The 27,895-nt window shown below is 37.2% G+C and overlaps 1 protein-coding gene across 1 annotated transcript in view; it reads right to left on the bottom strand.

The window, feature by feature from the left end:
- The window catches only part of GABRA2 (gamma-aminobutyric acid type A receptor subunit alpha2), a 63,956-nt gene that overhangs the window by 20,973 nt on the left and 15,088 nt on the right, over positions 1–27,895 (bottom strand). Inside the window, 3 exon segments of the mRNA XM_037383932.1 lie at positions 2,322–2,404; positions 4,229–4,449; positions 15,446–15,513. Coding sequence (XP_037239829.1) covers positions 2,322–2,404; positions 4,229–4,449; positions 15,446–15,513 — 372 coding nt within the window.

The following is a 27,895-nucleotide window of genomic DNA, read 5'->3' as shown; positions in this document are numbered from 1 at the left end:
CTCAATATAGGAAGCCAGATCCAGTGACAATGCCCTTAACAAACTTGCAGTGGCTCAGGGCCTTGCCCTGCACACTCTCTGAAATTTCGTTCCTTGGCATCTTTTTGTGGGACACACTGACATCAAGCAGACTGCTCTGTCAGGGCAGTCATGATCACACATACATTTGGCCTAGAGTCTGTCAAGCTAAACTAGAATGAAAGCAAATCAACACTGTATTTTAAATAGCATTAATGCCTCTCCAGTAATTAAGAAAGAAAAAAAAAATGTAGTATGTCCTGCAAGATTTTTCCAGTCTAACAAATGTAGTATGAAAGGAAAAGGGTAAACCACTGATGGAAGAAAGTGTGTGCTCATTTTGGTTTACTGAGACAAGTATATTTTAAGTCTTATACCATAACTGTAGTGAAGTGAAAAAGAAAAGCAACATTTCTATTGAGCTGAAAACATTTTCACTTGAGAAATCTCTGGAGACCCAGAAAGAAGATTCTTCATGCAACTAGCCGTAAAATGCATGACGAACAAAATATCACAGGTAGGTAACATCAAGATTTTTAACATTTCCCTTCTACCTTTCCAGCTTCCCACAAGACCTCTGCTTTAATGCAAACCAGCCGTATTGCCAACTGCTGATTTGTCCCCATCCACCCCACTGTTGGCCAGACTTTTTGATAAAGATGGGTAATCTATTAACCTACAGCTTCTCCAATACATTCAATTTGGATCTTTTCTTATGTGTAAAAAAGAAAAGGGAGACATTCATCCAGGCTGATGATCCTCCTAGCAATGTAAGATTAACAGCGTATGAAGAGCTGTGACAAATATATACCACTAGTAGACTTGTCCCAGCTAAACCAAAATCCTCAGGATTCCTGCTTGTTTTCACCACTATTCACCATTCAAAAAAAAATTTCAAAAAGCTGAAAAATGCACAGTAGTCTAGAAAGGAGTGCTAGTTAAAGAAATAAAATGGACAGAAATAAGAGTGCCCTGGATGTGCCAATGGGCTGAAGCACACGTGACTATGGGGGAAAAGAAAGACAGCTTTTCTAAAAACACATAGCTCACAGTTTGAATTCTCCTGTGTACTGGAAAACCAGAAACCATGGGCAGAGAACAAAGAATAAATTAGTAAGTAAAATAAACCAACCAACCAAACAAACAAACAAAAAAAAAAAAAAAAAAAAAAAGAAAGAAACTGTTTACAGAAAGTCTAACATACTGAGTGAGTCGGAAAGGTTTCCAACTTAGGAATGGAAATGCAGTCGTAGTATAAAGTAGTCTCTTGGTCTGAGTATCAGTTTCATTATCACAGGGTTTTTAAAGTTGTTTTGAGGTTACATATGAGTCTTTTTTTCCTCCCACACCTTATAAATCAAACATACCTTGCTGTGCATGTATATGTAAACATTATTAGCCAGTAGCCAATTTCAGCTAACATCTCTGGTGTTAGTTAAGCTGTATTATGTATTATAAATATAGTATTTAAAGGACAAAAAAGGCTCCATGATACAAATATTATTAACTCTAATGATCTTTTATCTCCATAGCTAAGATTTCCCTCTAGTGTGGAAACATCATCAGAAACGCAGGCTTGATTTAATTTGCTCCAAACTCCAAGGAAAAGGGATATGCCAGAATTTAAAGGTATTAATCAGTTTGTTCCAAAAAATATTCCCTTTCCTGGACCCAGCAGAGAACATAGGCTGCAGCCAAATTAAAAAAGAAAACCTTTTAGTGTACAAAATTAGTGATCCTAATCCATGAAGAAGGAGGAAGGCTGTAATATAAATGAAGTTATGCTGCTGTTAAAATAATAATAGTGAGATCAAGGTCCACCTGTCTGTAAGATGCAGACATACCCATGAGTGAAATTTTTTGTCACAAGAAGCCATTTGTTGTTGCTAAGAATGTAAAAACAAATATCATTAACAAGAAAAAGAAAATAAATGTTTCAATACATGAAAAAAAACATTCTTTGAAGTCTTTAATCAGCTCTTCATTAATACTAGACAGGCTATGTGCACCCAGGACTGCATTCCTCGGTATAGTTTGCACACTGGAATGAAAGTAGATCAGTGCACTGCTGAATTAGATGCATAGTGTTTATTGTTAACTGGAGTCAAGAAAGCTTTAAAATACATTAGAAGATACAACGCTGAGTAGAGAAAAGAGATTTTGATGTGTCAGGTTACTTTTTTTTTTTTTCAAAGTACCGTCCTGTGTTTAAACCTCTCATGTACCAACTTCTGAAATAAAGTGATGCTGAGCAATGTTAGATATGCGCTAACCAAAGTCTATAATTCTCATTATATACTCACAGCTGCCAAATTTCAGTGGGCATGAGTGAGCATCCATAGGGAAGTCTTCCAAGTGCATTGGACATTCAGCTTGGACTGTAAGCCTAAAAGGCAAAAGACCATTATGCATTTAAGTCAGTTAGCAGGACAAGAAAATCAATTCCACAGAAATGAACAGAGATCATGCTGATTTAGGAGATGAAATTAAAATGTTATATTAAACTAATTAAAATTTAAATCAGCTCTTGCTTCTTCCCTCTTATGTGTTCCTTTGGAAGGCATTGACTTATCACATCAAAAACCTGAAAAGGCTGACCTCAAAACCATAAGCAAGGGCCATTTAAATGAAAATATAAATTATGTAACTGCAGGTTGTTAAGAACAGTCATTTTCTTCTCATAATATTCTGAGGTACATATGTGATAATATGGCTCTCAAAGGCTCATTACAAAAACACATAAAATACAGTTAATTTGCCTAAGGACTGTGCTCCATAGTTTTCTGATTTTTTTTTTTTTTTACAGTTTGAATGGAAGATGTAGAAAAAACCCCATGCGTTCTTTCAAAAGATTGCTATTCTCCATGTTAATTGTGATTATTATTTTTATTTATGTACAAGCATGACAGTATGTTAACAATGCATTCACTTTTGCTCATTTTGTGAAAAAATCCCAGCAATGTTCCAGTATCAAATATGGGGATTAATATGACAAAAAATAATTTATAACAGTTTGAGGAAAGTTTTTGACAGAATTTTCTTTCCCTTTTTTTTTTTTTTTTTTAAAAAAAAAAGGCAGCTGTGTTTGTCCTTCTTATCCTGTAAGTCTCCTCTGGGTAGAGATTTACAAGTTCAAATATTGATTTGAGCCCAAGCAAAAATACTATAAATAGGGCTTTCAATTTATTTCCAGCAAACTTTTCTGAACTTCTCCAGCCACCACATCATTCAACATTATTAGCAGTCTACCCATCAACACTCAAAACTGTAAGAGTTTGGGTATTGTATACTAAATTTGCTGGTATGGTTGCATGGAAAAAAAATGCACAGCACATATTTGCTTTACAGCTTATATTTTATATCTTACTCAGGCTGGGGATTTTAAATCTACATTCACAATGAATTTAATTTATTAAACATTCTTAAAGAAAAAGAAACTAAGTCAGAGGTTTCTGGAATTTTGGATTAAAAAAATCTCTAAAAGCTCATATAGGCAACATTTCTGCAAAAAGAGTAATCAAAGAAGAAATCACTCTTATAAAAATGCTCCTTATGCCCATGCATAGATGATATTTATAATTTTTCATAAAATATTTTCTAAGCAAACAATACATTTTACCAGCTAAATGTTTATCTTAGCTGCTAATCATGCACAGGATGCAAAAATTAAAACTGTAACTAAAATACTGTAATTAGGTGTAAAGAAACAATTATTACCAAGTATTTTTTGCTGGAAAAAATTGGAGGTCTTATTAACCCTTACCTCTTCCTCTTTATTTTTTGTTGCCACGGATCTTAACAACAAATTTATTTAAAGGTTCACATGGTTGGTACAATGGATGCAATAACAAGCAAAAGTCATACACTATTTTAATCATTCTAAGATTGAGTATTCTTAACAATTCTTACAGAGTGATTCCCATTTGAAGGTCAAAAAGCACTTTATGCAGGTGGTCAGTATCTTTTAATACATTATAGAGGTATGAAGGCTGATGAACATGTAGGAAGACTGATCTAGCTCATTATCAGCCAACAGACTCGCAACAGAACTGGAAACAAGGTGTACATTTTCCTAGCTTTCTTTCTGCTGGGACAGAAATGAAACAAAGGAACGTTCTCCTGGAACCTTATTTAATTGTTACCTGGAAAAATCACAGGAGATATAGCTCAAGAAATAGCTTGAGTAAATGAAAAAGATGACAAGCCTTACCTCATGGTGTACAAGAGGGTCCCATCATCTTGGATTCGTAGAAGCTTGTTTGGCATCGTCATGTTATGAGCCACTGACTTCTTCCCATTGTGAAAAAATGTATCTGGGGTCCAGATTTTGCTGGCCATTAAATTGTTCAATCGAAGAATGTTCATTGGTCCCTTAAACTTTAATCTCTCATCCTTCCATCTCTGACGGAAGAAAACATCTATTGTGTATTCCTGTAATGGAATAAAGATATGCTTTTTTTGACACAATGAAACATTAATCTGCTTTTGAGAGGCCAAAACAGAAAAGCTCTGATTGCAAAAATTCCCTTGTTAAAACTGTAAAGGCAGAACAACCATCACATAAAATATATATTCTCAGTATAATACTGAGAATAATAAACAGGAAGTCAATTGATTAAAGGTACAATATTCTCCTTTGTGATTGTTTGCTGTTGTTTTGTATATCGAACCCTTCCAGTATTTAGATTTCTGTACCTGGTATACATAGTATGTGTGCCAAGGGTAATTTCAATACGCACAGCTATTTTACATTAAGAAGTAAGAAAAAAAATACACAGAAGGATATTAAATAGTTCCTGCAGCAGATGCACCTGAAGGAGGAGAAGCACCCAGCATTTCAAGAGCATGGGGAATGGCTGAGACTGGAAGGAACGTAACAAGGCCACCCACAAAGGGAGTGATACATCCAGGCAGATTGATATAAAAGATTTTTCCAAAGGTGAAAGTAAGGCTCTGCAGTGGTATGGATTTTATTAACAAAAGTACATAAGTAGGGAACAATAGCTGATGATTAACAGGCGACAGACACGCTGTCTGCTGAACTTTACTCTGATGCTTAATCTGGGGAAGGAACTGCAGTCTGGAGAAAAGGATGCAAGCAAAAACAGGCTGATGACCTAGACCAGATGCCTGTGTCACCCAGCGCTGGGTATCCCATGTGCTGGCTTTTGTTGCTGTTCTAAACAAACAAACAAAAAAGATACTGATAATGTAAATTCATCAACTAACTTCAAATTGGATCTGTGAGTGGATTTAGTGGTTTGCTACTGTCAGAACAGCACATAAATTGGAAATGGAAGAGCTTTAAAACTTCATTGGAAGCAAACAGTATTCTGGGTATTGGCAAATGCTACCTTGGTGCAATTTTGGTTTTGTTGGACTGCAAAATGGACTCACAATTTCTAAATATTAGTATACTACAACAGTCTGTACTATAGCAATTACTCTGCAAACGCTACAGTTCACATAAACCATTTTTGAGTAAATTATCTTTGAATGGACAAGTCCCGATAAAATTCAACCAATATAAAATATTCGAGCGATTTCCATATAAAAGTGATTTCAAGGAACTTTTCAGCCCCTGTCACTTTTTGCTGGCTCCCTTGTGTGCTGATTAACAAGGCTCAAGTTTTTTCCCAGTCAATCATATGGTGATACAACAGGAGTGCTGAGTAGACAGCGAGAACTGACAGCTCCTTTGGTCTGTGAGCCAAGGAGCTGTGAGGACCTTTTCCAGGTCAGGGCCAGAGGCTAAGATGAGCATGTGGAATAAAGAGAATTCTATTACCTGAAGGAGCATGGCAGGGGCAGGAGAGAAAGTAGTTGTCATTACTAACTGAGAAAGGCACCTGGGGAGATCTTTTTGGAATGATGTGATGGGTTACTTATAAACTAACCTGGCAAAAACCACAAGCACAATTTTTAGGTACATCAAGGGGTCTTACATTACTACAATACAATTTTGTCAAAATGATAGTTGCTAAAACAAATATTAAAACTAATACTACAGTACACGGAAAATTAATTTGCTTGGGTTTCTTTAATGTTAGCTGGTATTACCTCCAATAATATTTTAGTAAATATATCTGTGAAATACAAAATTATACAGTAAAACATATGTTTCTTTCACATTATACTTGATCTTCTGCTGTCTCTCATCACTGCCAGAGACACTGCCTCATGACAAGTACTTTGCCCATTCCTCTATGATCGATCATATTCAACTGTTCTATTTTAATTGCTGATGTATATGTTGGTTTATTTGCTAAACATCATGTGACTTAAAATGCCATTTACAAATTCCAAGTTATCTATCAGTTCAGTTGTAGATTAGGGGAAGTCACAAAACAAAATCATGGAGGACCAGGAGCAGTGGGAACAGTGTGCCCTGAAGCAGAGGGAATATATGAAATCTGGCTAGAAATACCAAGTAATTAAAGGAAAACAATTGCCTTAAAAGCCTCCTTGTGGTTTCTGTCTGAGGGGCTTTGCCAATGAATCATTGCTAGGTATGATAAGATTGATGTTTGAGGTATAAAGAAGTGGAAAGAGCCTGAGGGAGTAAGACTCTGAAATCCCACTGAAATTCAACAGGAGTGATAAGTCCTACAGGCTTCTTTGAAAAATTTCCCCGCATAAAAATGATTAGAATATAAATCTCAAGATTTTGTAAAATTTCCATCAAGAAAAAAATTCAAATGTCCCGCTGTTTTGTTGTCTTCCAACATATATAAAAAGAATTACAAGAGATATAAAACAGAAAAAAGCTGACATGGAATGCCACTAAATCAAAACAGTAACATTTAAAAAAACCACATCTGATGCATGGCAACTGCTTAGGAAGCAGAATAAGCAGGACAGAATCTGAGCTGCAGCCTTGAAAGATCCCACTGATAAATCTTTGACTGAGCCACAGGTAATTCTAACCTTTCCATCCAATCCGTGCTGGAAATCTTTATTTGCAGGACATCCCATTTAGAAGATGGAAACAGGGAATAAACCAAGGTTTGGTGTGAATGATCATGAACACCTTTCTCCTTCCATTTACCACAACAGCAATAAAATCTCACATAGTTCTTAAATAACTTATCTTTCTATAGACGTCAGTGCATTTTTCAAAGGAAGTATTGGGATCTCAATTCTATATGAAGGGAAACCAAGGCACAGAGATGAAATTAACTTCTCCCTGGTCCATTTACAGTGTGATTATGAAAAGCAAAATACAGTCCATGCTGTTTGCATCTACTGATCCCATGTTCCCTCCTGAGCTAAAGCTATTAAACTTATGATCATGTATGCCCCTATGATGATTACTATACAAAACAAATGAAACAACAGGAAAGTATTAAAGTATTTTGTATATAATCAATGTGATAAAAAGCCATCCTTTTTAAAAGATGCTACAAAAGACTTTATAACTATTTCCTACTCCACATATATGTACCACTTTGTGGCAAATGCTGTGTAATGTTTACTTTCCAAGCAAGACTAACATTCTGTTAGAAATGCTAATCCAGACTCCAGAAAAAAACACTCACATTACTACCTGATACGCCTCTCATACAATCCGCAGATATTCTCCTATGTGAAGAAAACTTGTGCTGTGTCTGGACATTACCAAATGCAGTATTTTCACAGAATCACAAGAGCATACTTCCAGGACTACAAAGGACTCCTTTGATCATTTCTAGATAAGCAAATGCTTCCTACTGATTCGTATCTGAAATGGTGCTTTCACAGCTGGACTCTAACACAGTATAATTAAACATAATCTTTCAAATATGTATTATACTGGTTTACATGATATTTTAGGTACAGATGAGATTCTTACTACAGCGTTAAGAGCCACTTGAGCCTCTGCCACTTCAATGGTCAGAAGAGTAAAATGGTGAAGGAATTTCACTCTTCATTTAATATGCAATTGTTGTGCATAACAGTATGCAGAGTGAAAAAAAGACATTAGTATCTCTGGGAGAAGCTTTAACTGCCCTGAGTATAAGCAATCCCTCCTCACTGCACGGCAGTCTTCTTTTTTGCTAAGGCCAGATTAGTATGGGAAAAGTTCAAACAACAACAACAAAAAAAGTACTCTCATCCTCTCAGCTAATGGTTGGCAGATTTTGGCAGTCTTTGCACCTGGAGTAAAGATGGAAGTGTTCCAAACATCTCAAAAATCGTGAGTGCCCATTAGCAAGCAGTACTGCCACGGAGCAGACCGAACATTTTATTAATCACCCTCTGGAACACAGAATTTTGTTTAGTGAATGGTTCAGGCCAGAGTTCCTCATTCCCTACTTGAAAAGATTTTTCTCAGTCAATTCTCTAAAGAAAGTTTGGCTTTTTCTTGACCACTCTTAAAGCCATTAACTGACACACATATAGATCTATGAAAGCAAATTTTAAGTAATCTAAAATATGAAACTTTTAAAAGGCAAATACAAAAACTTAAAAATAAGTAAAGGGAAAATGTTACATGCAGCTTTTTTATTGATTCCTTAAAGACAGTCAGAACTACTGTGGTTGCTACTTTAACAGGATAAACACACAAGATTCACGGACAAAAATCTCACCTAGCTAATATAGCGATTTCATATTAATATTTACTTTTACATTAGTATCATTTCTTAATTTTATTTCTTAAAAAGCATATTCTTGGTGTCTATCTACCTTAAGACAATGTGTGATGTTTAGCTTAAAAACATTGACGATATTAGTATGCAACTAATACTACCGAACACTAACATAGTTGGTATGCAAGTAAGTATCAAAACCACCTCCAAGAAAACAATGAGTTTTAGGCAGGAGATTTAAAGAAATATAATTAAAGTAAAATAATCTGCCCAGTATATGCATGCTTGCTATAATCTCATATTTGTGGGTTTGAGGAGTGCAAGTTTGTGATGGAACTTCTGCAAATTATTTTACCAAACTTCCTTATTGAGCATTTGGACCTAGCTTTGGAGTGAATGCTGAAGTTAGCTTTACAGTGGGAGGTTCAAATAATTCGTTTGTTGTCTTGGTCATTTCATTCTCTGTGGGATAGATTTATGCACAGTGCAAACAGCATACACAAGGGCTCACACACCACAACAGGCTGCAAAACCCCATAGTTCTTGAAGTACGCCACTGTATGGCTTGGCTTTACCTAGGCCTGTCTTCCAGATTGGACAAACAATGTTCCTACCATGTCCATCTCACTTTCTACGTATCTCTCCTCTAAAAAAAAAAAAAATTAAAAATAATTATTATCTAACAATATCAGGACCGAAAGAGTTCCCGGTACAAATCTCCTCTTCCCCAAAGCCCTTCAGCTCTAATCACCAAAATGCAGGCTGCTCGGGCTCTGTGAAAGTACTTCACTAGCTGTGTGTCTAACATCAAATCGCACTGCACAGATGTATAAACTAAATCCATTTGTTCTTTTCCAAAACTTACCTTCTGATGTGTACAAAACACAGAACACAGAAGAAAATAGCAGACAGTCAGAAATTACTTTCAGGTCTTTAGAAGGTGAGGATCTTAATACACTGGTGAATAGAATTCTTGCAAATATTCTGAATAAACTCCCTTATGAAGGAGGGTTGTGGTTTGAAACTGCACTGTTGGTTATTTTTTATCAAAACCCTTAACAGCTCTGTTAAACACTATCCCATCACTGCATTTCAAAGGAACATATATTAATTTTTTAATACATAAGTAATGTCTGCCAGATATATATGACCTGTAATACTATAAGGAATGTGTGGTAGATTTCCAGGGAATTGTAGTATGGCTTTTCTCCATTTGAAGAACTCATTTCAAGCCTTTTATTTCTGCTTCATCTGCCAACTTCAGTCATTTTTGCCTAAGCATTTAATCTAAACATCAAGTATTTGAAAAAAAACCGGAAAAAATGTGTTTAACTGGTTTGTGTAATAGTGTTTAGGGAAGAGAATGCCTTCCTATCCATATCCACATCCTTATGAAAAGGACCTTCTCTGAATAATTTTCTCTCTTTCTTTCTATAGACCTGATGTAGAATGAACTCTGAGTCTAAAATATGCACTGAGGAGGGGTAAGAGAGGAATGCAAATGATACAAATAGGGATTACTTAGAAAAGAGACTACAAGATATTATTCACACTGCTGTCACTGAAAATACAAACACTTCTCATTATCCTTTTTTACTCAGACATGGAGAAAGAGCAACCCTGAAACATGATGGATGCCTGGTGCCAGGGACAGGAATCCAGACAAGAGATACACTGAGAGCTAATGTCAGTGAAGGGCTTGGACACAGACTCTGACAAATCAATCTCCAATATTGAGCCACCTGGCAGGATGCTGCACGGGGGAACATGCCTTCCCAACAGAATAAAAGGACAGAAAGTCTCCAGGAGATCATGTGAGATATCCTGCTCAAAATTTCAGCCTGTGGTTTTAACTTGCAAAGGCAATGACTTGAGCCTACAATATAAGGGAATACAGCAACCAAATTGTTGACTTTCAGAAACATATCAATGATAAAAAGCCAACCTAGATGCTCCCCAACACCCAAGAAAGCCAAATGTATTTATCATTTCTGTTTGCCTTTTACTGTTTAGTCTTCTGCTACTGAGCCAAAATAAAAGTGACAGTAAAATAATTGCAGCGCTTTTTTAAATCATTGTGAAAAAAATCATCTGGGTGCATTCCTATACACTGTCCTGACTTACTTATCATACAGCTGCTGTAAACCTTCTCTCCAGTTAAGGAACCATAGCTAATAATTAGAGTTTGAAACAGGTAAAAAATGAGTTTCATAGAAAAAAAAAATCTGAAATACAAAATAAAATGAGGAAATCTGAAAAATGGACACCAAACAAAGAAACGTGGTTCCCAGTTCAGCCACTCTTTTTAAAGAACCATCTTCAGTTTTAGTGAGAGATGCTGTAACAATCCTTTTGGTCATTTCCAGATTTGACCTTCCGCCTTCATTGAAAACTTCTGTTCTGGCTATATTTGGAAAGTCAGAAATGTGTATTGAATGTTTAATTGAAAAGCAACCAGATGGAAGTGTGTCTAGCGATGAACTGGCTGGGTATGACCATCTCTACAGGGAGATGTTCATGTTTCTTGACTCTAGAATAAAAAATAGATGTCTATCTTTGAGAAACTAGGAAAAAACATTGTGTACAAACCGATAGGGAAAAACAAAGATGTAACAACAGTAAACAAAACTCTTCAAAGACAATGAAAAGCTAAGGTTGACATTTGAAACACAAAACTTTCAGAGAAGTTGTAATTTTTAATATTCAAGCAAAACTGATTCAGATCTTGCCACTTACTAACAGTGATGCAGGAAAGACTGTTCCCAGTGACAACTAGAAAGACTGCTCTGAGGCAAAATTTGGCAAAATCCTGGCCAGGCTTTCTCCACAGCAGACCTCATATAAAGGCTCTCGGTGCCTGTATGCTCTGTCTTATATACAGTAATTGTTGCTTGAGAAGTAAACATGTTACTTTTTTTTTTTTTTTTTTTCTATCAAGGACATCTGCACTTACAGCTATCTGGGAAATTTTAGAAGCCAAAGTGTCAGGACAACTTGAAAACAAAGTAAGTCTGAGAAAAAGCTGTCAAAGTACACTACTTGCAGTGCTAAAATCAGAGTTAGCAGCATATATATTTATAAAGATACATCAATCTACCAGACTTCAAATAATTAAATCTGAAAAAAACCCAGAGAAATAATCAATTATAATATTTAAATTATTTCCATTTTGTTACCATACACACCATAATCCAACATTATCCTTCACCTCAGAATTTTCAAATATTAAATATTGAAATTTAATTAAAAATGTTTTAATTAGCCTCTTTAATCATAATTTAGCCTTATAACTCTTTAGAAAATTCAGATAAACTTTGTTTTTCAATTGTTCTGTTCAGTTTTTGGTTTGTTTGTTTTTTCTAAACAATGCAGCTTTTCTTCTCTCAGGCTAATGTCAAAATAAATCTGTATCACCAATCTGGTTGGAAGCCTAGAAGGTATAGCATGGTAATACTGAACTTAAACATTTCAGAGAAATAACAGCTCAAAAAGACAGATCAGTGAAAGTAAAATCTGTTTAATCCCATGTTTTGGTTTGCCCTCCTTGATTTTCATTAGTTTGCAAAATGAATTTGAAAATTCCTGTTGTATATAGGCATTTCCTTTGACATTAAATGTGGTGGTTGACATACAATAGCATTTTTATGACACAGTCAATATAGATACACCAATATTTTAGTCACAGCAGTTCATTTGAAGTGCAGTTTGCAAGAGTTCTGGCCAAGGCTGAACAGATTTGGTAGCTGACTATTTGGGGCTGAATAGAGAGTAGCATCTTTTTCAACTTAGTCAAAATGTTAATCCACAATCAGGATCAAAAGGTTTTGACTCTTAACACATTTGGAGAAAAATCTCAGCCTCAGCTTTTGCCTCCTAAATTTATCAATGACAACTTCAGCTAGCCTAAAATCAAAGATCAAATTCCCCTGGACTTAATTATTTTTTGGCAAAATTGTGGTGCTGGTAAAATACAGGGGATAAGAATAAAACCCTACATTCTAGCAATCATACTGAGTCACATATTGCACACAATACTATATTATTATTAATAGGAACTACCACACTCAATGAGGAAAACAGAAACCTCATAAATTGCTGTCAATTCAACAACAAAGGTTAGAATGACATTTTATCAACTTTGTGAATCAACACTGCTATGTGACAACTGTGTCCTTAGCTCCAATCCGCCCATCATTTTCAGCATGCCTCCTCCCTCTTCCAGACTATAAACAGAGATTAATCATCTCCCATGGCAATGAGTCCCCTTCCCATTTTCAACAAGCTTTTCTCCTAAGCACTGTTATTCTTCAGAAGATGATAACCAAGGGGAAAAAAAAATCCAGGCTGGCAAATAGGCAATGCAAAGGGGTTGCAGTCATACACCTGCTGACTTTCACTGCTACAAAAAATCCCAGGGGAAGGAATCCTGCTGGCAGCAATGACTATGAGAGTTTTGGGCAACAGCAGGTGTCCAGCCTAAAACCCTGGTGTGACTGAGCGCCTCACCACTCAGGCTGTGAGAGCAGGGGACCTCAGGGGCTGGTACTCAACCTTCCTGAAAAGATATCAGACTCAGTTCAGGATCCTCTGGAGATTTAGGAGGACATGGGCAAGAATAAAATTTATTCTTCCAATGAAGACTTTTAAGGAGGAAATTTATAAAATGAGAATATTCCAGACCTTCCAACATTTACAGAGGAAAATATTGGCAAACCCTCTGTTTAGTAGTTTACATTATCAATTCGGTAACACAATACCCAAATGAAAGAGTACTCATGGTAAAAACTCCAGTGTCACCTTCATGTTTAACAGAATATGTGATAGTTTGGAAGCTATTATTTCAAAACTCACAGGTTGAAATTTTCTAATTGACTGCTCATACGTTTCAAAATGATTTTATAATTATCAACTGAACAAGCTAAATTAAGCCTGAAACTTGTAGCAGAAAGTATTAAACTGCTCTTACTTACCTATCTACTTATCTGCAAATAGACCTGCCCATTACAGTAACAGCTGCTGTTCTCCTGTGCCGCACTCTGCTTTGATTAACACCTCTGCACAGAGCTGTTAGAGCTCTGGCACCAAATGACCTGACCCCTTACTGTGCCGTCATATCTGTCTGTGCAAATGGACACAGAGTTCTCCACACATTTACACACTGATGTTGAAAGTGTTTCAGGAGCTAGGGATTAGGCTCAGGGAGCTTTTCATTAAATTCCCATTTAAGCACAGATGACATGCACAGCCTTGGGTAAGGCTCATCGTGCCTCAGTACCACATCTTTAAAATTGTGTTCATATCATCTCCTCATTTCACAGGAATTCTGCAAGTATAATACTGCAGTATTATATATATTGTGTATATATATACATTATATATACATATAGATACAATAATAATACTGCAAGTGTAAATTATATGTGTAGTGTATAGTATATATAATATATAATGTATATTAAAATATAATAAAGTGTAAAGTGTAATATATATATACACACAATAATAATACTGCAAGTGTAAACACTGTGAAGTCATGTGATACTAGATTAACAAGGTCAAGATGTTCATATCACTTTTGTATATAGCTGTGGATACTTGTTTTTTATAATTAATAATAAAATAAGAAACACTTCAAAAACTTAACATTATTAGGAAAAAAATACCCCAAGAGAATCGGTAACATATACAGTGACAAAAAGAAAATAAATGTCTACTTTTCCTATGAAACAACTTTTCAAGTGAAGCCTCAGTAATCTATTCGTCGCAACTGAAACAAAGCTTGAAAATTGAAACTATCACACACAAAAGAACAATAGAAAAAAAAACCCACAATATATTCTACAAAGCTATGACTAGCTGTTAGTCAGTGAGCAAATAGCTTTAAAAATGTACACCATACCATAAAATATTTAGTTTCATTGCAGCCTAGCTCGTAACATCAAGATGTGTCCTGTTTTGTATGATGTATAACCTGAAAGTTTTCACGGAAAAATTAAATATTGCCTGTTTTTAAATACATTATTTTTTTTCAAAGCCTATAGTTAGAAATAGGTATTATTGTATATCTCTTATATAATCATGAATGTTCAAAACATTTCAAAAAATAGTTTCATGCAAGAAAAAACTTCAGGAATGGCAAGGGCAGCTAAAGTAATTTTCAGATTGTCCTTCCCTTCTTCCCCTTTAGAGATGTTATATCCATGAAGATCTTTCTCCCTTGTGCGACACGTTCTCCCTAATCTCCGTATGATTCACAGTAAACTTACAAAGGACCCCTTGTCTCAGACTATTTTCCATTGCTGTTTTCATGAAAAACTGTAATCCAGACCAATATTGTGACAGTTTCCTTCTTCTTAATGTCACTGACTTCCTTTAAATGGTTACTAAAAAGTTCAAATTATGAAGGATGGATGTGTAGAACAACACAATTGTGCTGATAACCCAACTTCCAAGCTACATCTTTCAAGAGGTTTAGTCTAGACCGACTCCAGGCAGGTGCCTCAGACTGATGCCCACGTTAAGTGTGCTCCTACAGTGCACCTTTCACCCCAGTTTCATCCAAGAGAAATCCAGCTGACCCAGTTCAAGACTGCTCCAGAATACGAACCAAAGCACAGTCAGTAGGGACAGTCATGATTCGCTGGTCTGAACTAAACAGCTAATACAAGTGTACTTATCATGTAACGTCTATAAACCATTTTCCATCTTTAGAACCACTGGGATTTGGCACCTCCTGACTTCAGTGAAATTATTTGCAATTTGTCCACAATAAGTAAAAGCAGAATACTAGTTTAAAGGATGTAAATAACATATATCTTATACGATTTACTATATATTGAAAAGATTCAGAAACTCACCATATCGGTATCTGAAACAGGTCCAAAACTGGTCACATAGATGTTAGTGAAGACTTCAGTAATACTATCTGATATAAAAAGAAAACACAAGCAAACATTTTAAATTTCTAATATTTCTTCAAATTCTGCAAAATTATGGGACATTTTGAACAAGTTTATCTCCTTATTTACTTCTCCTAACCAGTATCCTGTTGTAAATATGGGGCAGGCCTCTACCCCACTTAACACAGAGGTTATTAGATGAGAGTTTGTCCCACTGAGTAGTTTGTTTCAGTTAAAGGACTATACAACCATCAGCAACGACACACAGATCTCCCATTTCTCCACAAGCAAAAATAACCACATTGTCTTGGACTGAACACGGTGGCACAGTTCTAAACATAAAATGCCTTTGTTGAAGCAGCGTTCTCTCTGTTGTTGCAGATCATTCCTATTTGCTGCTGCAGATCATTCCTATTAAAGCCTTTCTAGTTCAAGGCTGTTTTCTTCATCCTGAATAGCTTTTTCAAAGCCAAAGAGAAGAATAAGCTTACGAAGCAATTATTGACTACACCAAATGTAACACTCAACAGCATTCTACTTTTTAATTGGGTATGTTTTTAAGTGCCACATATTTTAACACAATAGTTCCTTCCCTTGATACACAATGCTCCTGATATAGTATTTACAGTACCACAACAATGTAAGAAAATGTTCTTCCTAATCATTGTAGTCAGACAGCCATGAAATCAGAATATTAAATATTGTACTGCAGGGAGAAATAATTGCTGAGTTTTCTATCTTCAGTTTTCAATTACACTCAAAATGGAACGATATTCACTAAGAGGGATAGCACACATTTGCAGGAAATTCCTTACAGCAGTTGCCAACTACTGTCTGCATTCAAGACAGTCAGCATAAGGAATTCTCTACCTTAAAGCCAGTTGCTGACTAGGAAAGAAATCATAAAATCATAGAATGGTTTGGGTTGGAAAGGGACCCTAAAATCATGGAGCTGCATTCAAATATTTCATAAAAATAGCTGCGTTTTGACCGACCCCAGAATTTCCATTCCTGAAAATAATACAGCTGCCTGTTATATGAGTGATCCTGCTGTTCAGTTGTTATTTGCATATTTAACCATCATTTAATATGGATAGTTAATACTTTCTCTGTTCTTAAAAGCTATCTTTTGACAAGCACGTGGCACAGGCAGGTTTTACCTTCACTTGTGTTAAGCCACAGTATAGCCGCTGCTCTCTGTCCAGAGGAATCGGCAGGTGCTCCACCAGCCACCAGGCAAAGGCAAGGCTGTTCGATGAGCAGCTGCATGGGAACGGTGTGCTTCCAAAGGAATGGAGCTGCACCCACAGCCGAGAGCAGAGGTGGCCTGATACAATACTTTCAAAAAACCTTTGGCGCATGGGGGAGGCACATTCCTGCACTCTCATCTGTAAGGAAACTTGCATTTCCTTCTCCAGCTGAACACCAGGCACGTACTTATTAGACTACAGGATTTTGTAAAGCCTTTCCTACCCAAAACTACCTTCTTTCCAAGATTTCTTCTGCTTTTTAAGCAAGTAAGTAAAGGCTGACACTTACTATGTGTCATTCTGAAAGTTCAAAAACACACATCCCCTGCACGTCCTGAGAGAGGTATATTTCTGTGACAGAGACTTCTGCAATCCCATGTGCAGAATCCATCCACAAGCTGAGTTGATTTCTACTCCAAACACCTTACAAACTAATTTTAAGTCTGTGGACAAAACGAGGTGCTGAGTCTGCGCTGTTCTTTGTATTCAACAAAGATAAAGTATGGGTCTGAAATACCACACAGAAACCACAGGTACAGTCCAGAAGACTAGTGACTGCATGTTGCCTGTGGGAGACTCTCCAGAAAAAAAGATCATTCCCTCCAAATGGTTACCTGGCACAGGCTGAAATGAAATGGAAAAGTGGCAAGAGAGCTACTCCTCAGGGGGTAAAACGGTGCTGCAGGGACTGACTGTGAAATTTGGCCTGTACTATAATGACAATGCAAGATCTTAATTAAATTCCATGAAATACACTGGTGCTACAGAAGTATGATTGAAAATCAAGTATCCCAACAGCAGAGAACCAAGGCTAATTCCAATTATACTCATGTAATTTGAAGGAACCCTACTACAGGCAACAAAGTCACTTGGCAAATCTTAACCTGCACGCACACATCCCTGCCAAAGGGTTGGAAGCACGGTCCTCTTGTAACCTCACCCTATTGCTATCAGTTGTTTGCATCTGACCTATTTGACACATGGGAATGACTTTACAATTTGTATATAGTAAACTACAGGACATGGAATCTTCAGGTTTGTCTTCCATTTAGTTTTTAATTAAAAAAACACCTCCCATATTCCATCATATTTTTTCTGTATACTTCTGGATCCATCCTCCCATCACTTGGGAAGTGAAGGGGGGACATGTGGGAAGAAGAGGCTTACTATCCACAGATCCTCAGCAACAAGAGCTTCATTTCAGGTTGTTGTAATTACAATAAGCACTTCAATGTATATAAAAAGTCCTGGGGCAAGTTCATCCCTGACAGCCTCAGGAATGGGAACGCATGCAAATTAACCATGTACCTTTATTTCTTTTTTTGCCAAAACTGCCTTAAGCCAGCATAGCTCCAGGCAATGGTGACAGCAATGTGTTTCAACACAACCAGTTGCAATCCCCCAAAGCGGGGGGTTGTCCTGAGAGCAGGAGCTCCACCAGGCTGCTTCTGCTCAGGCGAGAGCCATGCCATGGCACAGGGCGAAGGGAGCAGGCAGAATGTCTTGAAACAGGGTGTGAGAGGGACAAAGGAAGCTGAAAAGTTACAAGAGATGTGAAGACTGAGGGAAAAGAGAAGGATAAGAAAACAGAGCCAAGGAAGACAGGAAAAAGAAAGAAAAGTACACAAAAGAGGAACTGGCAGATTTTTATTTCTGCCTCCTATTTTCTCTCAAAATTAAACATATTTTAGAAGTTTCTATTCATACCTACGTACAAGGAAACTGGTCCTTAAAGATAAAAGAAGCTGAAATGGAATAAATCTCGAATTAATCCTGTTATCATATGTTAGCGTCAGCTGCCTGAGCCTTGTGTCTTTTTTTTCTTTGTTACTTCACAGTGTTACAATAAAGGTTCCTCTGAATTACAAACTTGAACACAGGGTTTCAGAATCAGTGTCTACAAAAAGCAAATATGAATCCTCCTTTTTTACAACAAGTTATGTAGTTATTGCTTTGGAAGAATATATGCTCGTCAAATAAAGTCTGTATTAAAACATACCACTTTGTCCCACTGGTAACTTACTGAAAACAATTCAGAGGCACAAAGCACAGTTTCAGATGGGCTCTCTAATCAGAATTCATCCAGAAGGCACCACAATTACAGGCTTTTTATAACTGATGTTCTGTCAAGAACAGCACAAGTCATCACACTTAGCCCACTGGAGATTCAAGCAGTTCTGGAACACCAGTGCTTGTGGAAATGCCAAAGGAACGTACGCTGCTACAGAACATTCAGTGCAATGTGTGCTCGTGTACAAATCTTCATTCTATTTTTTTGAGAAAAATTAAGGACAAGTTTTTTCCACTAGAATTATAAAATCTTTTTCTTCAATAGACATGTAAATACATAACTAAAAGGCCTGGTTTTCAAAAGCGCTTAAATCAATGGAGGCCTACTGCTTTTTAAAGAAGAACCCTCTATTGGGAGGAGGGGTGGTTGACTCATTTATACTTGTGAGCTCTTAGGTTATTCTGAATCACTGACTTTGAAGGTTAAACAAAGAAACAGGAACAGGAAAAGCTAAGGATGTCATTTCTATTTCCGATGCTTCTTTTAGGGGGGAAAAATCTTGCCTAAAAATATGACACATAGATGCCATCATCATATGAAATGCTTTGAAATTCAGCAAATGCTATTATAGTATCGTTTCTAACTTTTTTTGATCATAAATGTTAAAAGAGAAGCCTTATCTGACTTTGCTTAGGCCAATTTCTCAAGAAGATAGAAGCCAAAGGTAAACTGACTAAAAAAAAAGAAAAAAAAAAAAAAGAGTCAAGAGTCAAGACAGTTAAGAATAAAGAGAGGAAGACAAATACATCCCATGGAAGTAGTAAAAGCAATAACTATTAAGATCATGTTTCACATAGTTCTCAAGCACTGGTTTCTTCTGATTCCCTTTTCTTTCTTGAACTGTCATGATGTCAATACTGATAAAACCTCCTAAAAATGAAAAGCAATAAATATACCAAACTTCAGATTTAGAGACCTTATCTATCCTTAGCTAGAAGGTTTACTGTCTGCTTTAGTTACACTTAGGATTTGACACACATTAATGACAACAATCTTCCCTCTGAAGATAATAATTTTATCATCTCCATTTTTCTGTTCCTGGGAAGCTGAGGCAGAAGAATTAAATGAAGTGTAAGTAATGTGAAGTACACGTGTCCACCACATCTGGCTTCGGCTGTCCAACGTTAAGTATCCACACAGGAAAATGTCAATGCCATTGACTCGCCAAAAAAATAGAAAAGGAGTTCAGGGCTTCGTTAGAATTGATATAAGTGCCTTTGTCCTTTCCATTATGCCAGCTTTCCTGCTGCTGGGATATCCTTCCTGATGGTCTCAAGTTCTGATGACTTGTTCCTCAGTAGAAGAGCCTGCTCAGCTGAAGTAGGCTGCTTGGCAGAGAAATTGCAGGGGTTGAAGCCTAAATCAATCACAGGCTGAATAATGGAGATGGTCAGAAAAGTCAGATGAAAAGGTTCCTCATCAGCATTTACCAATTTCTCAAAATTGGAAATTTCCACAGAGGCAATTAAATTTTGAATGAGTTCCTTTGAACTAACTGCCTGCCAGGCAGTTTTCAAAACTTCTCTTTCTTTCAAATGTCCCTTCTCAGCTGCCTGCATCCCTGAAGGGGTACAGAGCATTCCAGTGTCTGCAGCGTGGGGTAGGTAGACATGCAGGGCTGGGCACACCTGAGAGCTCTCCTGTTCCTGGAGAAGTCTGAGGCAGTATTTCTTGAAATAAATTTTCTATTTCACAAATTTGAGAATAATCTGTCTTGCTCGTTCCTTCTCACCTTGCTCCTCCTCTCACCAAGTAATCTACAATCCTTTCTTTGCAGAGAGTAGGGATAAAACATGCATGACTCGTTCTAGGTATGTTTAAAAGAAGAGAAGAAAGGAGTGTGATCACTGCAAAGTCTTCAGAGTGGACCACCAGCAAGGTTCCAGATGTTCATTTGCATGAAGCTGACTATGTTATCCATTAATGTGTCAAGGCTATCTTCACAAGAAAACAGACTAGGAGATTGGGTTAGAATTTTTAAAATTTTATTTGAATTTTCAGTCAATAAAACTATGAATCCAGGGTTTGGGCAGCTAAAATAAAAGCCAATCTGTCTGAGGTAACTCAGAAATCATCAAAAGTATTCTTGGTGGGACAGAGCTTTTAAAATATGCATACGTAGTTCTAATGCGTAGCATGAAACAATTTCTTACAAACATTATTTTAAATGTAGAGTAAATAGTACCCAGGAGAATACTGCAAGGCTGTAAATGGAGGGCTGCTATAGCATGCGAAAAAGTATACGAAAAAAAATACTGCTCTTTAATTATGTCAACAAAAAATAAAAAAGGAGGTCAAGTTTCAGTGCTGTGGGAGCCTTAACTGAGGATTTCTGAGTTCTTGTGGAAATGCTGTCAAAAGCTTGATGTTACTTTAATTATTTTGGTATAAAGAAGTTATTTAACTGGAATTGACATTGTTCTGACATTGTAATATGGTCTCTAAGGGCATGCTTGGCAATGTTGCCCAAAGGCTTTGAAATTGTCATTCATAATACAAGTCAGGGATCATACAGGTGAAACAGCCAGGTTCTTAATCCATCTAACACTGCTCTAACTCAACATGCTGCCCTTATCTGACAAGCTCCTTAGTGTGTCTGTTGACGGCTCAAGACACTCTCTGGCTGGCAGGGAATGAGAGTCAGAGGAGGTCATGCAATGTGGAGCCATACGAGCAGCAAAATCCATAGGAATGCAGGTATTTCAAAACAGTGTTCTGCCAGCTCTTCTTTATATTTGGTTACATGGCAGTTTTATCTATCCAACTACTCAGCATCTTCATTCATTATCCACTGTTAAATTACAAGTTTCAAAGACACATGTGCCAACATAAATACACTCCCAATTTGTAAACTACTGTGAGAAGAAACAAATTCACTTCCCTCCTTGACCCCAGCGCTTCACTTCCAATAGCCTCACTCTACCCTCGAACTGTTGGCAAGACAATTTCTTAATATAAGCCATAAGTAAACCTCTTTCAAACCTCCATCTTTAACGAAGCATATGTAGAGTAAGCTTACCAGTAAGACCTAGTAATACCTGTGTTACTGTTAACAGTTGCTCTCCTGATTTACATTGGTATAAATGAGATCTGAATCGGCCATTGTACTTGGTTTCTCATGGTGTTGACTGAAACAAGAATATATTCTGGAAAAAGACACAGGAACTGAAAGCCAGCAGGTTAACAGACCCCAAACGATTTCCCTCTGAAGACCTTGTATTTTTAACAGACATTACAGCATACAGACATGAAGCAAGCAGACAGCTTCATGTAAAGACCATCAGTGACCCTCCAAAGGCCTGCACAGAACTCATGAAGTTTGGCAACCTTGTAAAGTAATAATACCACACTCAAAATAAATACCATTATGTCATTTAGACTAACTGAATACCTGGTCCTGTGTATAAGCCCATTCTTGAATTAGAATTTCTATTTCAGAAAAGTAGTGTCTATTATTCTGAAATTTAATATAGCTGGTCCAAAATAGCAGGAAAATATAAAGCTGAGGGAGAATTTACTGTGATACAGAACTTCAGTTAAAAGTAGGTGTATCTTTAGAAGTGAGTGAGACTTTTTGACCATTAAAAAAAAAGACACATTCACCTGGAAAAACCTGTTTAGTTTAACTGTCAATATCCTTTTCTTCTGTAGCAAAAAATATGACTTGGGAAAACATTTTCAGATATGTTTTTAGCCAAGCTAACATCTTTTTTAGGTGTAGGCTACCCACAAAATACGCACAGAATGAAATTTAGGCATAGCTGTAACTCAAATAACATGATGTATCTCCACAGTCAGGTAATTACTTAGATTTGTCCAGTAAAAGACACTGGTGCAAACTGTAAGAGCACTGTTTCCAGCTAGTAAACAGAAAATTAAAAGTTCTCTCTGTGCTGAGTGATACAGTTATATGTTACTAAGAGAATTTTCCTATGCATAGAACAGATTTGGGATTTAACTCTCACTTAAAAAAAAAAATAGTAATCACATGCACAAACATTATCTTTACTACTTTTTCTTCTCCCTCTCTCTCTATCAAGAGGTCTTTAATTTGCAAACCTTATTGCTTCAGGTAACAAAATTAAACACATTTGCAAAGGGTCCTATGAATGAAAAGCCTTGGATACAAGTGGCATTTGAGGTGCAGTTTTAACTTCATTATAAGCTTCCTCTGCAAGTTTGAGAAAGTCACTCAAGGGTAGGGCTAAAGACTGATTTGGGTGCCCAATTATCTCTTTCAGTATATCGGACAAGCTCCACAAAGTTATTTGAGCTCCAAGTTTCCACTTAATTCAATAGAAGTTAATCTGAAAGTCTCTGTGGTCCAGACCATGACAACTAAATTTTGCACTTATATTCATCTGAATCCCCTTTAGTCCCAAATTCCTGTCTAACTTTGTCAGTACCTAAAACTCCCTGGCTGCTTTTATTTCCACCTTAAGGCAAAAATACCCTGACGCTGCCAAGCAGCTTAAAGAACTGGCTCTCAACCAAGTCCCAATGAGTTCCTCAAACTATAAATAATTACAAATTTACTGGGCCAGAAAGACTTTGAGAGAGAAAGCCAGAAAACAAGCAAGAGACTGATTTCACAGCCTAGCAGCACCCATGGGATGTAGCAGACATAAATTGAAGTCTCTGCTCAATATCTAATTATTTACATAAAGCAGAACAATTTCTTCCGAAGGCTGGGGAAGCATGCCCTACCTTAGAAAATTCACCTTTGTGGTCAAGACAGACCCTGACACACAGTAACTTGAGTTCATGTCTCTGCTTTAAATCAGAGCACGTACTTGACAAGAGACGTTCTCTCTCGCTCACACAGGTTTCCATCATCCTAAGCTATCATCCATTTGCATGGCTTTTTTCAAGAAAAGAGGAATGGCACAAGGGGCACACCACTGTGAACAGATGAAGTAGAGACCGGCAATGTTTTCCCACACAAACTTGGATGTTTCACCTGTGCTGGTAAGAAAAGGCATCAGTTGAATGCCTCTCCATCATTTTTTAATCAGTTAGTTTGACAGATCCGCACTCAGTTTATTGACTTCATGAACAGCTTTTGCAGATAGTTAAGACTATGCCCACACCATCTCTGAGGTGTGCCAACATGCCTAGCTTTCCCCGTGTTCCACAAAGGAGACCTGGCTGTTTGAAGCAATGAATTTCACTATACGTGGGAGCCAAGAAATGTAGGCACTGCCAAACCTAAGCCCTCAGTCTGTGTGGGGCTGACTGGGCAAAGACTGCGGATGGTTCTGCAGTCCAGCAGTACAAAACAAAGGTCTCCATCCACGTTCTGACACATATGTAGATATTTTATCCAAAGTAAAACGTCTCCAGTGGAAGAAACCACTCTCCCAGAATGATCAAAAGCCCTGTGTCTAGTTAACAGAGTTAGAAATCAGGAGACATGGATTCAGATCCCTTTCCTAAATCAGGTAGAGAATAAATGAGATGTTTAAGCCAGTCACCAACCAATCAACTGGTTTATGGTTTGAATCCTGACAGTACATAAACGTGTGACAGAGTTCAAAGCAACCAAGGAGTGCATAACTTATTTGGTTCTTTGCACAGGGAAAAGAAAAATATACTCTTGGTCATTAAAAAAAAAAAAGATACACTTGGTCATTACTGTTGGACTTCATAGATTTTTGGCACCTCAAGCAATATTTTGACAATCTCAGAGGTATCAACTGCCAAGTGATTAAGACAGCAATTAACTATCTAGACATCTTTCTGATTTTTTTCCCCTATCTTTTAGACAGAGTATTCCTCAAATTTATAGCTTCATTGTAAAGACATTAATACAACATGGATGGTTTGGTTGTATAAATATTTGAGATAGCTGAGTAATCATAAACAATAGTCTTGACTATCACAAAATTAACTAAGGGAGAAACAAAATGTTGAAAATAGGAACAAGGAAGAGTGAATGAAATCATTAGAAAGGGCAATCTAAACACATGGGTAATAAGAAATCTGGTCCCATAAAGCCAGACTACCATGAAATCCACGAAATCATAATTTTTTCCCTTTTCATTACTTCTTCACACACCAAGAAAAAACAAAGAAATAAAATTAAAAAGCATTCAGTTCTAAAATAAACAACAAATGTGATTCATGTTTAGTTGGAGTTGCACAAAATGTTCAATAGAAACATGAAAGTGAGCACAGTTGAGTTTGGCTGGAAGAAATGTAATCTTACTGAGATGGGTTACTTAAAAGGTTGAAGTAAAATGAACTTTGCTAACACACAACACATTTGGCAGCAAACCAAAACTACTTGGCATTCAAATGAAAAATAAAACCTTATCCCTTTAGACACTACAGCTTCCATCAGGATGCAAAGCGATTGTATATAATAACCAGGCTGAGTAACAAATGGGACTGCTGTATTATTTAGATCAACTGGGTGAGCATGATAAAGCTAAAATGAACCAGACTGCCCCAACACTGTCCAAAGAATGAGACGGAGGAAGACAAAAGAGAATAAGAGCACTCAAACAAGTCTGGAAATGGAAGGCTTTGATGAAGTGGAGCAGTAATTATTTGGACCAACCTGAATCGGTGTCATCACACAAGCAGGGACAGCAAAGTTATTATTCCCATGCAACTGTATTTCTGTCTACTCTGCTTAGAGGCTTGTGCTATTAGAAAGCAAACTATAACATTTACAACAACTCCCAAAAATTACTTCACATTTTAGAAACATATTCAGAAGTGTTTTTTTCTTTTTTTTTTCCCTCTCTCTCTCTTTTAATGTTTGAAATTTATGACCGCAGTACTTAGAGTCATGGAACACCCTGTCAAATTCTGGTGCATTATCCTTCTAGACTACTTTCAGGTTTAATCTCTGTGCTTTATTCCAAGTCACAGCATTTATAAGTCATCCCATTTGATACACCACCCTGCCAGCCCCTCCTGTACTCCAACACACATCTCCCAATAACAGCTGTACCATTTTTAAAAAGCAGCAGCTTCAATTTTTTATTTACAGTCATGAAGTGGCTGAGCCTGGGCTTCTTAACATATGCCTTTATTGCACAGTGGTTCCTAATTCACTTGATTTTAATTGCTAGCTTATTTGCTTGTTCATCTCCTCTTACACAGGCCCAGGTGCTTTTCTAACCAAGATCACTGAGCCTAGATCTCCAAGTTAGATTTCAGGACCCACTTTGGCTTATGCTGGTAGGGCCTTAACTTGACAGTAAAAGTACAAGTTATGAAAGGCAGCTCTCCTTCAGTGCCTTCCCAGATTCCAAACATTAAAAAAAAACCCCAATGCTCTTAATTCCCTGGAAAAACATCAGAAGTCAAAGTCCTTCCACATCAAGAACATGTGAAATGGCTGCAGAATTCACACTAGAATGACTAAGAAACTGTGACAGTACACACAGGATTTCACCCTTTAGTTACACACTACTTTTTCTAAGCTAAAACAGACACTGTCACTATGCTTATTAACCTTGTTAAGTATTAAATGAAGATTTGGGTAGCATGCCAGAACCCGTAGAAGTCAGTGAAAAAGGCTCCCTGTGGTGATGGACAGCTTCAGATTGGAGAATGCCTGTCTCCACTGTCAGCCATGGCGTTGTGGTTTAACCCCAGGCAGCAACTAAGCAGCACACAGCCACTCACTCACTCCCCCACGGCGGGATAGGGGAGAGAATCAGAAGAGGGTTTTGGTTTGGGGTTTTTTTGGGGGGGGTGGTTTGGGGGTTTTTTGAGATAAAGACAGTTTAATAGGTAAAGCAACAGCCGTGCACACAAGCAAAGCAAAACAAGGAATCCATTCACCACTTCCCATCAGCAGGCAGGTGTTCAGCCATCTCCAGGGAAGCAGGGCTCCATCACATGCAATGGTTACTTGGGAAGACAAATGTCACCACTCAGTGTCCCCCCCTTTGTTATTCCCCCAGCTTTATATGCTGAGTATGATGTTCTATGGTATGGAATATCCCTTTGGCTGGTTCGGGTCAGCTGTCCTGGCTCTGCTCCCTCCTGGCTTCTTGTGCACCTGCTCACTGGCAGAGTGTGGGAAATTTGAAAAGTCCTTGATTTAGAGTAAGAACTACTTAGCAACAACTAAAACATCACTGTGTTGTCAGTGTTATTCTGATACCAAACCCAAAACACAGCACTGTACCAACAACTAAGAAGAAAATTAACTCTGTCCCAGCTGAAACCAGAACACGTGGCAAAAATAATTGGCACCCTGGAGCTGACAGAATCTGGGATGAAGCTCTAGGAAAACCAGTCTTGCTTGTTCTGTGGTAAACATTCATTGTCACCAGAGGTCAGCACGTTCCCAAGGCCTGCTGCTATCAGAGCAAAGTATGAAATCCACATGTTCTGAAGTCCCAAAGGCTGATGGAGCTCCTCTAGACAACAGATTTAAGAAAACATTGAAAATTATGATCCTTTCAGACAGATTAATTTTACTGTCCATGTATAATGCCCAGTTACTATAGCCCTGGATCGTACAGTCATTAAAAATGGAGCTAAAGTTCTTTTATCTTTTGCTAGCCTTGTACTTTGCATTCAAGCATGACAGGAACCAATGGTAGAAAAAGGTAGTGCCTTTATTTAATAGAGCTGTGTATTAGTGGGCACTCTTAATGCATTTTTTGTAGCAGGAGCCTCAAATATATTTTTAATAGGTAATGCTGTATGAAATTCTGTAATAGCATTTCAGAAGATTGTGACACACTGTCAAAAAAAAAAAAAAAAAACCTAGACAGCATTCTAATCCTTCTATCAACCAGCCAGCAGTTCTTATTTTAAGCTAGGTGAAATAACTCTGAAGTACAGGAAATTAATGTTTATCCAGACTAATATTCTCAAAAAAGCTAGCATGGACTTATAAAATCAGCTGTAGGTTGTGTGTATGCTAACCCCCTAAATACCCACGGTACATAAGAACAGGTAGGGACACTTTTTCTTTACACTTTTCTGATCCCCATGGTTGCTGAAATGCACAGAAAGGAGGAACAGAGGTATGGGGTTTGAGACACACCACAAATCACACTGGTTGCTAAACTGCCTTTCTTTTGTTCTTATCTTTTATTATTATTATTATTATTA

The sequence above is a fragment of the Falco rusticolus genome, chromosome 1, assembly GCF_015220075.1.
Source record: "Falco rusticolus isolate bFalRus1 chromosome 1, bFalRus1.pri, whole genome shotgun sequence".
Lineage (NCBI taxonomy): Eukaryota > Metazoa > Chordata > Aves > Falconiformes > Falconidae > Falco > Falco rusticolus.
Note: the sequence above shows the minus strand (reverse complement) of the source record. Positions and strands in the feature narration are given on the sequence as shown.